Below are 12558 nucleotides of genomic sequence, written 5' to 3' on the forward strand. Positions count from 1 at the left end.
CCCGAAGGGGTTGATGCAACCCTGTTCTCTAGACCGGAGTGACTCCCAGCCAGCGTAAAACAGGAGGGTTTATTGAGAGTTGAACACAGCCCAGGAAACTCTCAGGGCCTCAGGCCTGGCCTCTCTCAGCCCAGCACATCCCAATCCCACCCCCTCTGCATGCAAACCATTGAAACCCCACCAAAAACAAGAAAATCCCCCACTTCCTCACACACACACCCGGCGCCCCAGGGCGGGGCCCCACCTGGTTGAGCGGGATGTCCTGGCCCACCATGCAGCGCAGGCAGTAGATCAGTGCCGAGAGGGTGATGGCACGGGGCGCGTTGCAGTTCCCGTACACCTCAGGGCCAGAGCCGGAGAAATCAAACACTGCGCTGCCCTGCGGAGAGCTGGGCTCAGAACGGGGCTCTGCCCCCCTCTCCCCGATAGGCGTCAGCCCAGCCGCCTGGCCCCCCCTTCACCCCAGCCTGGTCAGCCCAGCACCCACCTCCCCCGTAGATAGGGGTCAGACGAGCCACCTGGCCCCCTTTCATTCCAGCCCTTCCCCCCCAGACTAGGGGTCACCCCAGCAGCCTGCCCCCCCTTCACCTCCTGCCAGCTGGCTCCCTCCAACTCTCTCCTCCTCCTGCTACTCCCCCTGCAGATCCCCCTCCCCCCAAGAACTCCTGACATCAGCCCCGACCCCCAGCAGAGAGGCCTGGCTCACCTCCTGTGGGTCCACCTCCACCTTCAGCTGGATTGGGGAGCCGTCGTCCATGTGGTCCTGCGCCTGCACTGCTATGGGGCGCGTTGCTCCCCCGCAGCGAGCGGCGAAGTCCTTCAGCATGTCCCGCACCACCACCTCCGCGTTGGCCTGTGGGGCAGAGCGGGGCAGTGAGGGGGGCGGGGGCTACGCCAGGGCCGGGGCGCGGCTGGGAATGGGACGTGGGGGCAGGGGAACCCAAGGGTCCCCCTGCTTTGCACACAGATCAGGGCACACCAGCCCCAGGAACCCGGACCAGGCCCCTCCCCTGCAGCCCCCCCTTACCTGGATGTGTGTCATGTAGGCCTGCACCACCTCCAGCCCGTACAGGCCAATCAGCTCGCTCACCAGCTGGATCCCCTTCTGATTGGCCGCCACCTGCGCCCGTAGGTCCGACAGGTTGTCCTGGAGTTTGCGGGAGCCGCTGCTGCCTGGGATGCGGCTGGGAGCCATCAGGGCCTCGGTCACAGCTGCTGAGAGGAAGGGCAGGTATGAGCGGGCCCCTGGAGACAGGTGCCAGCATGCACCATGGGCTGCACTGCATGCTGAGATATTCACTCCCCACGCGGCACCCTGGTTCCCAGGGTCTCGACTGGGCAGGACGGTGCTATCGGAGGACGAGATCTACCCAATCCCCAGCCTGGGCCTTGGGGAGGCAAACACCCAGTGAATAAATCCTGCACCCCCCGCAGGGCTCAGAGACCAAGCCCACCCTCCCTGCTGGACCGGAAGGGGAGCTCATGCCAGGGTCAGGAAGACAGCTCCCCCGCGGCCAGAGCGCAGGGAACCCTTCAGGGGTCTCCCATCCACATGCAAATCCAGCCCAAGGCTGCTTAGCTGCTCCCCCCAGCTCATGCATGGAGCCCCCATCCTGCCCCCAGCAGACTCACCCTCCTCCTGGAAGACACTGGCCTTCACCAGCTTAAAGGAGACGAAGACGGCGCCTTCCTCCTGCAGTGCCTTGGAGTGCGAGGGCATGGAGCCAGGCGTGATGCCGCCGATGTCTGCGTGGTGCCCACGGCTGGCGATGAAGAACACGGGCCTTGGCACCCCTGGCCAGAACACCTGGGAGGGGAAAGCAGCTGGAATCGGGGCCAGGGACCCACATGCCCTGCTGGGGCTCAGAGCGGGGCACAGCAAGGTGTGGGGCAACCCCCATCTGCTGCCCCTGCCTTTGGGCCACCCGCTGCCCTGAGTCACCAGCCTGCCAGCCCCGCTTGGCCCCTGGCCTCTCTGTTGAGACCACAGTGCCCTGGGGGCTGGCACCTCTGGGGTGGGGACAGCTGCCTGCTCAGGAATGGGCTGAGACCCATAAACTCATGTCACTCGTGGGCCCCAGGGCTGCCCCCAGACAGAGAACGGCTCCTGGCTGGATCTGACATGGGGAGCTGCAGCCCAGCGGCACCAGTTGCCCCTTGCCCGGTGTGACGAACTGGGACTGTTCTTGCTGTGGTGTGTGAATGCTGACAGGGGAGTGTGGCTGGGATGGTCTGCATTGGGGGATGGGAGTCTGCCCGAGGGCGAATGCCTGGGCGTGTAACTTGAGAACCCAGGAAGGGGTTGGAGGCCAGGTGACACCTTGGCCCGGGAAACTGAACAAAGGGTGTGGGAGGGGTCGCTGAGGGCAGAGTGTTGGAAGCAGGCTGGAGAGATGGCTGGGAGGCAGAGATGGCTGGGATGCCCTGGGACCCCAAGCTGGACCTAACTGAGGGGGGCCCTGTTGTCTGTGCCTGCAAGACCTGTCTTGGACTGTGTTCCTGTCATCCAAATAAACCTTCTGCTTTACTGGCTGGCTGAGAGTCATGGTGAATCGCAGGAAGCCGGAGGTGCAGGGCCCTGAGTTCCCCAATACTCCGTGACACCCGGGCCCTGCTGGTGGTACTCACAGGTGTGATGACAGTCAGGTCTGGGAGGTGGCTGCCCCCTGCACATGGGTGGTTGCTGAGGATCACGTCGCCCTCGTTCAGGTCAGCCCCAAGGTTCCGGATCTGAAACGGCACCGAGAGCGGCGCTCAGGGGCCACCCAGGGGGAGCCGCAGGCCCAGCCCACGAAACACAGAGCAAGGGGACAGGGGAATGCCAAGGAGGTGTGTGCTGGGGTTATGCCTACCTGGAACTGGACGGCCTCCTGCATGGCACCCAGGTGCACGGGGATGTGGGGAGCGTTGGACACCAGCCCCCCGTCCGGCCCGAAGAGGGCACACGAGAAGTCCAGCCGCTCCTTGATGTTGGTGGAGATGGCCATTCTCTGCAGGCTCCGGCCCATCTGCTCTGCAGGGCGAGATGAAGCGACTGCTACCGACGCCAAGGAGGGAGCTGTTCCCTAGGAATCCCAGCCCCACGGGCACCCCCCATGGCCACGCACCCACCCTTCCCACAACCCAGGCAGCTCAGAGGCTGGGCAGAGTCTCCCTCCATCCCTGCCTCCAGCTGGCATCACGGGTCCGTCTCTCCCCCACTTCCCCAGCCCCAGCCTGTCTGCACTTCGCATCAGTGCCACACACTCTCCGTGCACGAGCCTTCTTCACCGCCACCCCAGCGGCCTCTGTATCATGGACCCGGCAGCTCCTCCCAAATCTCAGCCACAAACGCCTCTCATCTCCCTGTCCTACATGCCTCTCCGAGCCCCACACCCCCTGACTGAACCAGGGCGACCCTTGGGCGACAGTTTGTTTGAAAGAGGCTGTATGAAATGCAGCTGCCTCTGGGGTGGAGCATGGAACAGCTAGGTAACAGCCACACAGCAGGGCTCTTCAGCAGCTTGGGACAGGAAGTGAAGGAGAGTCTGTGCTCCAGCTGAAGCTGCAGGGGGAATTTGGAGAGACAGAAGGAGCTCCACCTGATTAGAATGGGGCCAGGACAGTGGGATTAACACCCCAACTCTGGGGTACGTGTTCCAGAGACCCTAGCAACACATCCAGCTGTGCAGCGCCCCCTAGTGTTGCACTGGGGTCAGCACTAACTGCAAGGGGACCTCCTGGGCCCCCATGCTGCTCCCAGCAGCTTCTGGCATCCTGGGAAGTCTCCCATCCAAGCACTGCCCTGCCCAGCCCCCCGGGCTTGTGGGATGGGCCCAGCTGAGAGCACTCGAAGTGGGGATTTTCTGTAGTATCTTTATGAAGCCTAAGTGTGGCTCTATGGCGACCGTCGGAGGGGGGGGGGGAAGGGGACTGCTTTGTCTGAAATGGTGAGGGGCTGCTGAGGCCTAGTGGTCGGAGCCAGACTCAGGCGTCCGGATGGGGTTGGCCCGAGAGCAAGGCTGGAGCGGGACTAGGAACAGGGTGGGCCTGCGCCCAGGAGCAGGGCTGGAGCGGGACTAGGAACGGGGTGGGCCTGCGCCCAGGAGCAGGGCTGGAGCGGGACTAGGAACAGGGTGGGCCTGCGCCCAGGAGCAGGGCTGGAGCGGGACTAGGAACGGGGTGGGCCTGCGCCCAGGAGCAGGGCTGGAGCGGGACTAGGAACGGGGTGGGCCTGCGCCCAGGAGCAGGGCTGGAGCGGGACTAGGAACAGGGTGGGCCTGCGCCCAGGAGCAGGGCTGGAGCAGGACTAGGAACAGGGTGGGCCTGGGCCCAGGAGCAGGGCTGGAGCGGGACTAGGAACAGGGTGGGCCTGGGCCCAGGAGCAGGGCTGGAGCGGGACTAGGAACAGGGTGGGCCTGGGCCCAGGAGCAGGGCTGGAGCGGGACTAGGAACAGGGTGGGCCTGGGCCCAGGAGCAGGGCTGGAGCGGAACTAGGAACAGGGTGGGCCTGGGCCCAAGAGCAGGGCTGGAGCAGGCTCAGCCTGGGGGCTCTGTTGTCACGGTCAGGCAGGAGAGAGTTCCAAGCCCTGGCGTCACACTGAGCTGCTGCTCCTCCCGTGGGGCTTATATACCTGCCCTGGGAGTCACAGCCCAGCCCCTGGTTGGGGGGCTGGCTGGCGCCTGGCACAGGAGTGACTCCTCACTTCACACGTGCTCTCGGGGCAGGCTGAGGCCTGGGTTTGAATAGGGTTACCATACGTCCGGATTTTCCCGGACATGTCCGGCTTTTTGGGCTCCAAATCCCCATCCGGGGGGAAATCCCAAAAAGCTGGACATGTCCGGGAAAATCGGACATGCGGTGCCGGGCCGGCGGAGCGGGGCCGGGCCGGGGGCTCGGGGGCCAGGCCGGCGGTGCCGGGCCAGGCCAGGGGCTCGGGGGCCGGGCCGGCGGTGCCGGGCCGGGCCGGGGGCTCGGCCGGCGGTGTTCCCCCACTGGTTTTTGAGTATACTCAAAACACTTTAACCTGTCTGGCCATTCAATGTCAGACCTGCGGGTGGCTATCTTACAACAGAAAAACTTCAAAAACAGACTCCAACGAGAGACTGCTGAGCTGGAATTGATATGCAAACTAGACACAGTCAACTCCGGATTGAATAAGGACTGGGAATGGCTGAGCCATTACAAACATTGACTCTATCTCCCCTTGTAAGTATTCTCACACTTCTTATCACACTGTCTGTACTGGGCTAGCTTGATTATCACTTCAAAAGTTTTTTTTCTCTTACTTAATTGGCCTCTCAGAGTTGGTAAGACAACTCCCACCTGTTCATGCTCTCTGTATGTGTGTATATATATCTCCTCAATATATGTTCCATTCTATATGCATCCGAAGAAGTGGGCTGTAGTCCACGAAAGCTTATGCTCTAATAAATTTGTTGGTCTCTAAGGTGCCACAAGTACTCCTGTTCTTTTTGTGGATACAGACTAACACGGCTGCTACTCTGAAACTTGCCTGAGATAGAATTCTGGGTTTTGTTTGCCCATTTGACTTACTAACAGGTGTGAACAAGGAACAAGGTCATTGGTGTTGCTTCTGCCCACAGCCAGATGGGGTTTTTAGTATAATGAGAAAAGATACTGAATAGAGCTGAAGTGTGGCTGGATCTGGTGTACAACTCCCCTCCCAAGCCAAGGTCAAGGAAACTGTCAGGAGGGGCAAAGGGAGCTGAGGAGGGGAGGCATAAGAAAAGCCTGACCTCACTCCCTACCCTTCCCTTGGGGTACAAGAGAGGTGGTACCGAAGCCCCCAGACTCTCAACCCTCCAAATGGAACATGACCATAAATGGTAAAGGTGGCGCCTGGGGTGTGCACTATAGGTATAAGTGACCTGTTAATGAAGAGGAGGGGTGTGACGTTATTGACATAAACTGGGTCCGTATAGATCATTGTTGCAACCAAGGTCCTGTAGTGACACCCAAATCTTGTATAAAGGGGGTTAAATGGGGTGTCTAGGACAAGGTTATGGTTTACTGGTTATGATTGTGCTGTCTATATGTGTGTATCAGTTTTGTAGTCGAAGTTATGAATATTGGCTCTATACTGTCTGTATGGCAAACTTATGCTATGCTTCTGGGTGACATCCCAGACAAGCTGAGATTAGCTCTGCCTAGCCTGCTTGATGGCCCATTAAGGACCATCAGCTATACAATGGACCCATTGAGAGAAGGCAGATACGCCTTGTACCTCAGCAAAGTATGCAGGGACTGGCCCATGTGACTCCAGACTCCATTTTGCTGTAATTTTCCACAGTAAGAACAAAGAGGTGTTCTTACACCTGGAAAAGACTATATAAGGCTGATGCCTCATCTCCATCTTGTCTTCAATCCTGCTTCTTACCTCTGAAGGAACTTTGCTACAAACTGAAGCTCTGAACAAAGGACTGAATGACCCATCCCAGCGGGGGATGTATTCCAGAGACTTGATTTGAACCTGCAGTTTATTCCATCGCTGCTGCAAGCCTGAACCAAGAACTTTGCCATTACTGTATGTAACTGATTCCATTTAACCAATTCTAACTCTCATCTCTATCTTTTCCCTTTTATGAATAAACCTTTAGATTTTAGATTCTAAAGGATTGGCAGCAGCTTGATTTGTGGGTAAGATCTGACTTGTATATTGACCTGGGTCTGGGGCTTGGTCCTTTGGGATCGGGAGAACCTTTTTCTTTTACTGGGGTATTGGTTTTCATAACCATTTGTCCCCATAACGAGTGGCGCTGGTGGTGATAGTGGGAAACTGGAGTGTCTAAGGGAATTGCTTGTGAGACTTGCGGTTAGCCAGTGGGGTGAGACCGAAGTCCTCCTAGTCTGGCTGGTTTGGTTTGCCTTAGAGGTGGAAAAACCCCAGCCTTTGGCTGTAACTGCCCTGTTTGAGCAATTTGTCCTGAGTTGGCACTCTCAGTTGGGTTCCGCCAGAACCGCATTGTCACAAGGGGGACAGGGAAAAGCTCTGCTGGTGTACAGAGCTGTGGATTATGCTTGTTTGGTAACCCCAATAAACATGGCATTGCCTGCACTTTGGACTCTGGCCTTCTGCTTTCTGTCTGGGTGACAAGAACCAAGGGAGGAGGAGGGGAAGCCCTAACATGGGCAGCAGAATGGCAGGTGAAATTCAATGGTGGTACATGCAAAGTAATGCGCATTGGAAAACATCATCCCAACTATACTTATAAAATGATGGGGTCTAAATTAGCTGTTACCACTCAGGAAAGATCTTGGAGTCACTGTGGATAGTTCTCTGAAAACATCCACTCAATGTGCAGCGGCGTCAAAAAAGCGAACAGAATGTTGAGAATCATTGGGAAAGGGATAGATAAGAAGACAGAAAATATCACGTTGCCTTGAATACTGTGTGCAGATCTGGTCACCCCATCCCAAAAAAGAGCCATTAGAATTGGAAAACGTACATATGAAGAGAGATTAACAAAACTGGGACTTTTCATCTTAGAAAAGAGATAACTAAGGGAGGATATAATAGAGGTCTAAAACTCATGAATGATGTGGAGAACGTGAATAGGGAAGTGTCATTTACCCCTTCACATAACACAAGAACCAGGGGTCACCCAATAAAACTAGAATCATAGAACCACAGCGTTAGAAGGGAACGCAACAGCCACCTAGTCTAACCCCCTGCGGAGATGCAGGATTTGTTGTTTCTAAACCAGCCACTAACAGGCAGCAGATTTAAAACAAACAAAAGGAAGTATTTCTTCACACAATGCACAGTCAACCTGTGGAGCTCCTTGCCAGAGGATGTTGTGAAGGCCAAGACTATAACGGGGCTCAGAAAAGAACAAGAGAAGTTCCTGGACGACACACGTGGAGACAGGGCCTGGGTGCTGGCCTGGTGCCGCAGCCTCACCTGCAATGCCCATGAAGCGGTGGGAGAAGATGGAGAGCTGGATGGTGTCGAGCTGGGTGCTGATGGGGCCCTGCTTCTCGGAGCCCACGGCAATGCTGATGTCCCCATGGCGGGTGATGGAGGCCGTGCAACCCGGCTCAATGAGGATGGTGCTGAGGGACGAGGCTGTTTTACTGCACATGCCCGTGGGAGGGTCCCCCAGGGCAGCACTTCCCATCACCCCCCAGGACATCCATCATCACCCACCTCCAGAACTCCCTGAAGCATCTGCACAGCCTCTCGCACAGGAGGGACGGAGACTTCCCCAGCCACACAGCAAGTCAGAGGCTGGTCTGGGAACAGCACCCAGAAGCACTGACCACCGATCTCAGGCCCGCCCAGCTCTACCCTCTCGACACCGGGCCCAGAACCCAGGCGTCCTGATGCCCAGCGCCCTGCTTTAACCACTGGCCCAGGTTCTCCCCCCAGCAGTGGGAATAGAACCCAAGGGTCCAGGCTCCATCTACCCCCTCCCACCTGTTCTTATCGATGATGATGCTGGGGCCAGGGATGGAGTGGTCCCAGGACAGATCCTCCAGCAGGTACACGCGGGTGTCCAGGTAGCCATCAGCGAAATAGCAGCGGGTCACCTGCCCAGGGAGAAGAGGGGATGCCCTGAGAGTGCCTGGGCCCAGGTTCCCCCAACCCCGCCCCGTTGTGCATCACTTAACAGGGAACCCCCTCCCCTGCGCCCCGGCATAATGGGGCCAGTGTCTCAGCAGTTCAGACCGATGGGCCAGGCCAGGCAAGACCCAGGCACTAATCCTGCCCTGCCTCAGAGGAGCCATCTGGAGCCACAGGGCAGGGCTCAGCGCAGTCAGCCACGCCTGGGCCCCTGCACTCAGCGCCCCGCGGGCCTGTGCTGCCCGGGAGAGGTGCCCGTTGTGCTGCACCGCGTGCCCTGCCCCCGGGGCAGGGCTGTCTGGGAAGAGCTGAGCCCCCGGGATCTGCTCCAAGGCAGGGCATGGGGGAGGACCGGCAGATCACTGACTGGCGGGGGCATTGTGGGATTGCCCTGGGATAGGTGCTGCTCCATCCCAGAGCCCGCCTGTTCCTAGGCAGGGAGGGAGCAAACTCCTCTCCACAGCCCCAGGGGGGGAGGGGGCGCACATGGCGGGGTGGGAGAGTGCTGCTGCCTGCGTCTCACCGTCTCCACACGGGCGGGTCTGCCGCTGGCCGCAACTAGCTCGTCCTGGCCAGTCCCAGTGCTGCCAATGCCTCGCACACGCACGTCATCCACCACCACAGGGCGCCCAGGGATGGTGAAGCCAAACTCCTTCAGGTACCTGCAGGGTCCACACACATGCTGCACCGGGGCTGCAGACGTCTAGCAGCCCAGCACATGGCTGGGAACAAACCCCACTGCACCCCTTGCGGGGAAACCGAGGGTGCTGGGGGCAAGGCAGGGGTCCTCTGGGCCACAGGTGGGGCAGGGGCAGTGGCCTGGCAGCCACAAGGCAAGTCTCCAGCGAGCCCTGGGCAGGTGCTGCCCACTAACCCCTGGGCCCTCAGGATCGTGCCACGGTGCATGTCAGTCGTTCTGGGAGAAGCACTGGGCAGCAACTCCTCCCCGCAGTGCCTAGGCAGCCCCCGCCCCAGGTCTGCAGGGGGGAAGGAGGGGCCCAGGCCCCCGCGTGAGGCAAGGGACACCCACCTGCTGGAGAAGGCGGCACGGAAGTCCCCGGCCCGGCAGGAATCGGACGTGGCCGGGTGCCCCTTGGCCGAGCACATGAGGGCGCAGTCCGTGCGCTCGTAGCGCAGGTGCAGGAAGGGCTGTGTGCAGATCTGAGACCTGGACGGAGAGGTGGGGGGTAGCTGGGGGGGGGGGGGTTCTACACAGAGAGCAGACCCACCTGCTGCGTGTTAGAGAGCCCATCCCCCCTACCCCCCCGAGAGCCTGTCTGCCTCCCTGAGAGCCCCCTACCCCCCGGAAGCCCCCCTGTCCCCCCCGAGAGCCTGTCTGCCCCCCTGAGAGCCCCTCACCCCCCTGAAAGCCCATCCCCCTACCCCCCCCCCAGAGCCTGTCCGCCCACCTGAGAGTCCATTGCCCTCCCGAGAGCCTGTCCGCCACCCTGAGAGCCCCCTGCCCACCCCAGAGCCTATCTGCCTCTCTGAGCTCCCTGCCTCCCCCCGAGAGCCTGCCTGCCCCCACCCTCCGAGAGCCTGTCCGCCCCCCCGAAAGCCCGCCTGCCTGCTGAGTGCTAGAGAGCCCATCTGCCCCCCCAAAAGCCCATGGCCCCCCCAAGAGCCCGCCCTCCCCGCCCAGAGAAAGCGGTACGAGGTCCCTGGGCTGACGGTGACGGGCGTCTCCTGGTCCCCGCACCCAGTGCTGCCTCCTCGGGGAGTCCAGCCTGAATGCAGCCTCCCACCCCCAGGCCCCATGCCCAGGTGGGCAGCCCTGGGCCTGTGGGGAGGGTACCTGGGGAAGCCCTGGGCCTGCAGGGCCCGCACACACTCTGTCTCCAACGCTGCCAGGCGCTCGTCCAGCTGGGCATAGGTCTCGGGCCCATAGTGCAGGGAACAGGGCTCCTGGGCCTCGTGCACCACGTCCGCCAGGGCCAGGCCGTAGGCCGACAGGATCCCACTGTGCCTGCAAGGAGACCTCGGCGTGAGGGCAGCGCCCACCCCGCCCCTAGGCACCAGCTCTGCCCTCAGGGCAACGCAGCAGGGGGGCACCTTGTCTGAGCCAGGCAGAGCGGCCCCAGGCCGATGAACCTACTACCCCGGGAAACACGGGCCCTGCTCCCAGAGCCCGGACCTGCTCCCCCCCGGCCCCCACTCCCAGAGCCCGGCCCTGCTCTCCCCGGCCGCCCACTCCCAGAACCCAGCCCTGCTCCCCCCGACCCCCCACTCCCAGTGCCCGGCCCTGCTCCCCCACTCCCAGTGCCCGGCCCTGCTTCCCCCGGCCCCCACTCCCAGAACCCGGCCCTGCTCCCCCCGGCCCCCACTCCCAGAGCCCGGCCCTGCTCTCCCCGGCCGCCCACTCCCAGAACCCAGCCCTGCTCCCCCCGGCCCCCCACTCCCAGTGCCCGGCCCTGCTCCCCCCAGTGCCCGGCCCTGCTCCCCCACTCCCAGTGCCCGGCCCTGCTTCCCCCGGCCCCCACTCCCAGAACCCGGCCCTGCTCCCCCCGGCCCCCACTCCCAGTGCCCGGCCCTGCTTCCCCCGGCCCCCCACTCCCAGAGCCTGGCACTGCTCCCCCCGGCCGCCCACTCCCAGTGCCCGGCCCTGCTCCCCCCGGCCCCCCACTCCCAGTGCCCAGCCCTGCTCCCCCACTCCCAGTGCCCGGCCCTGCTCCCCCCAGCCCCCCACACCCAATACCCAGCCCTGCCCCCCACTCTCAGTGCCCAGCCCTGCTCTCCACAGTCCCATCTGGGCCCACCACTCCCAGTCCCAGACCCCCACTCCCAGTGCCCGGCCCTGCTCCCCGTGGCCCCCCACTCATAGGAACGGCCATACTGGGTCAAACCAAAGATCCATCTAGCCCAGTATCCTGTCTGCCGACAGTGGTCAATGCCAGGTGCCCCAGAGGGAATGAACAGAACAGGGAATCATCAAGTGATCCATCCTGTCGCCCATTCCCAGCTTCTGGCAAACAGAGGCTAGGGACACCATCCCTGCCCAGCCTGGCTAATAGCCATTGAAGGACCCCATCCTCCATGAATTTATCTAGTTCTATTTTTAACCCTATTATAGTCTTGGCTTTTACAACATCCTCTGGCAAAGAGATCCACAGGTTGACTGGGCGTTGTGTGAAGAAATACTTCCTTTTTTCTTTTCTTTTAAACTTGCTGCCTATTAATTAATTTGATGACCCCTAGTTCTTGTGTTATGAGGAGTAAATAACTCTTCCTTATTTACTTTCTCCACACCTGTCATGATTTTATAGACCTCTAGCATATCCCTCCTTAGTCGTCTCTTTCCCAAGCTGAAAAGTCCCAGTCTTATTACTTTCTCCTCATATGGAAGCTGTTCCATATCTCTAATCATTTTTGTTGCCCTTTTCTGAACCTTTTCCAAGTCCAATATATCTTTTTTGAGATGGAGTGACCAGATCTGCACACAGTATTCAAGATGTGGGCGTACCATGGATATATATAGAGGCAATATGATATTTTCTGTCCTATTATCTATCCCAGGGGTCAGCAACCTTTCAGAAGTGGTGTGCCGAGTCTTCATTTATTCACTCTCATTTAAGGTTTTGTGTGCCAGTAATACATTTTAATGTTTTTAGAAGGTCTCTTTCTATGAGTCTATAATATAGAACTAAACTATTGTTGTATGTAAAGTAAATATGTTTTTTTAAATGTTTAAGAAGCTTCATTTAAAATTAAATTAAAATGCAGAGCCCCCCAGAGCAGTGGCCAGGACCCGGGCAGTGTGAAGTGCCACTGAAAATCCGCTCGCATGCCGCCTTCGGCACATGTGCCATAGATTGCCTACCCCGATCTATCCCTTGCCTAATGATTCCCAACATTCTGTTAGTTTTTTGATGCCGCTGCACATTGAGTGGATGTTTTCAGAGAACTATCCACACTGACTCCACTCTCAGCGCCCAGCCGTGCTCCCCCTGCTCCCCACGGCCCCCCACTCCCAGTGCCCAGCCGTGCTCCCCCT

At 59.7% G+C, this 12558-nt stretch overlaps 1 protein-coding gene across 1 annotated transcript in view; it reads right to left on the bottom strand.

Annotated features, from left to right (window-relative positions):
* Positions 1–12558, bottom strand: part of OPLAH (5-oxoprolinase, ATP-hydrolysing) — a 28604-nt gene that overhangs the window by 5737 nt on the left and 10309 nt on the right. Inside the window, exons 11-21 of the mRNA XM_054017514.1 lie at positions 10363–10533; positions 9598–9735; positions 9091–9229; positions 8421–8533; positions 7905–8056; positions 2853–3013; positions 2629–2730; positions 1633–1807; positions 1028–1212; positions 707–853; positions 245–379 (exon numbers count right to left, since the gene is read on the bottom strand). Coding sequence (XP_053873489.1) covers positions 245–379; positions 707–853; positions 1028–1212; positions 1633–1807; positions 2629–2730; positions 2853–3013; positions 7905–8056; positions 8421–8533; positions 9091–9229; positions 9598–9735; positions 10363–10533 — 1618 coding nt within the window. The remainder of the gene's footprint in view (positions 1–244; positions 380–706; positions 854–1027; positions 1213–1632; positions 1808–2628; positions 2731–2852; positions 3014–7904; positions 8057–8420; positions 8534–9090; positions 9230–9597; positions 9736–10362; positions 10534–12558) is intronic.

The sequence above is a fragment of the Malaclemys terrapin genome, chromosome 2, assembly GCF_027887155.1.
Source record: "Malaclemys terrapin pileata isolate rMalTer1 chromosome 2, rMalTer1.hap1, whole genome shotgun sequence".
Classification (NCBI taxonomy): Eukaryota; Metazoa; Chordata; order Testudines; family Emydidae; genus Malaclemys; species Malaclemys terrapin.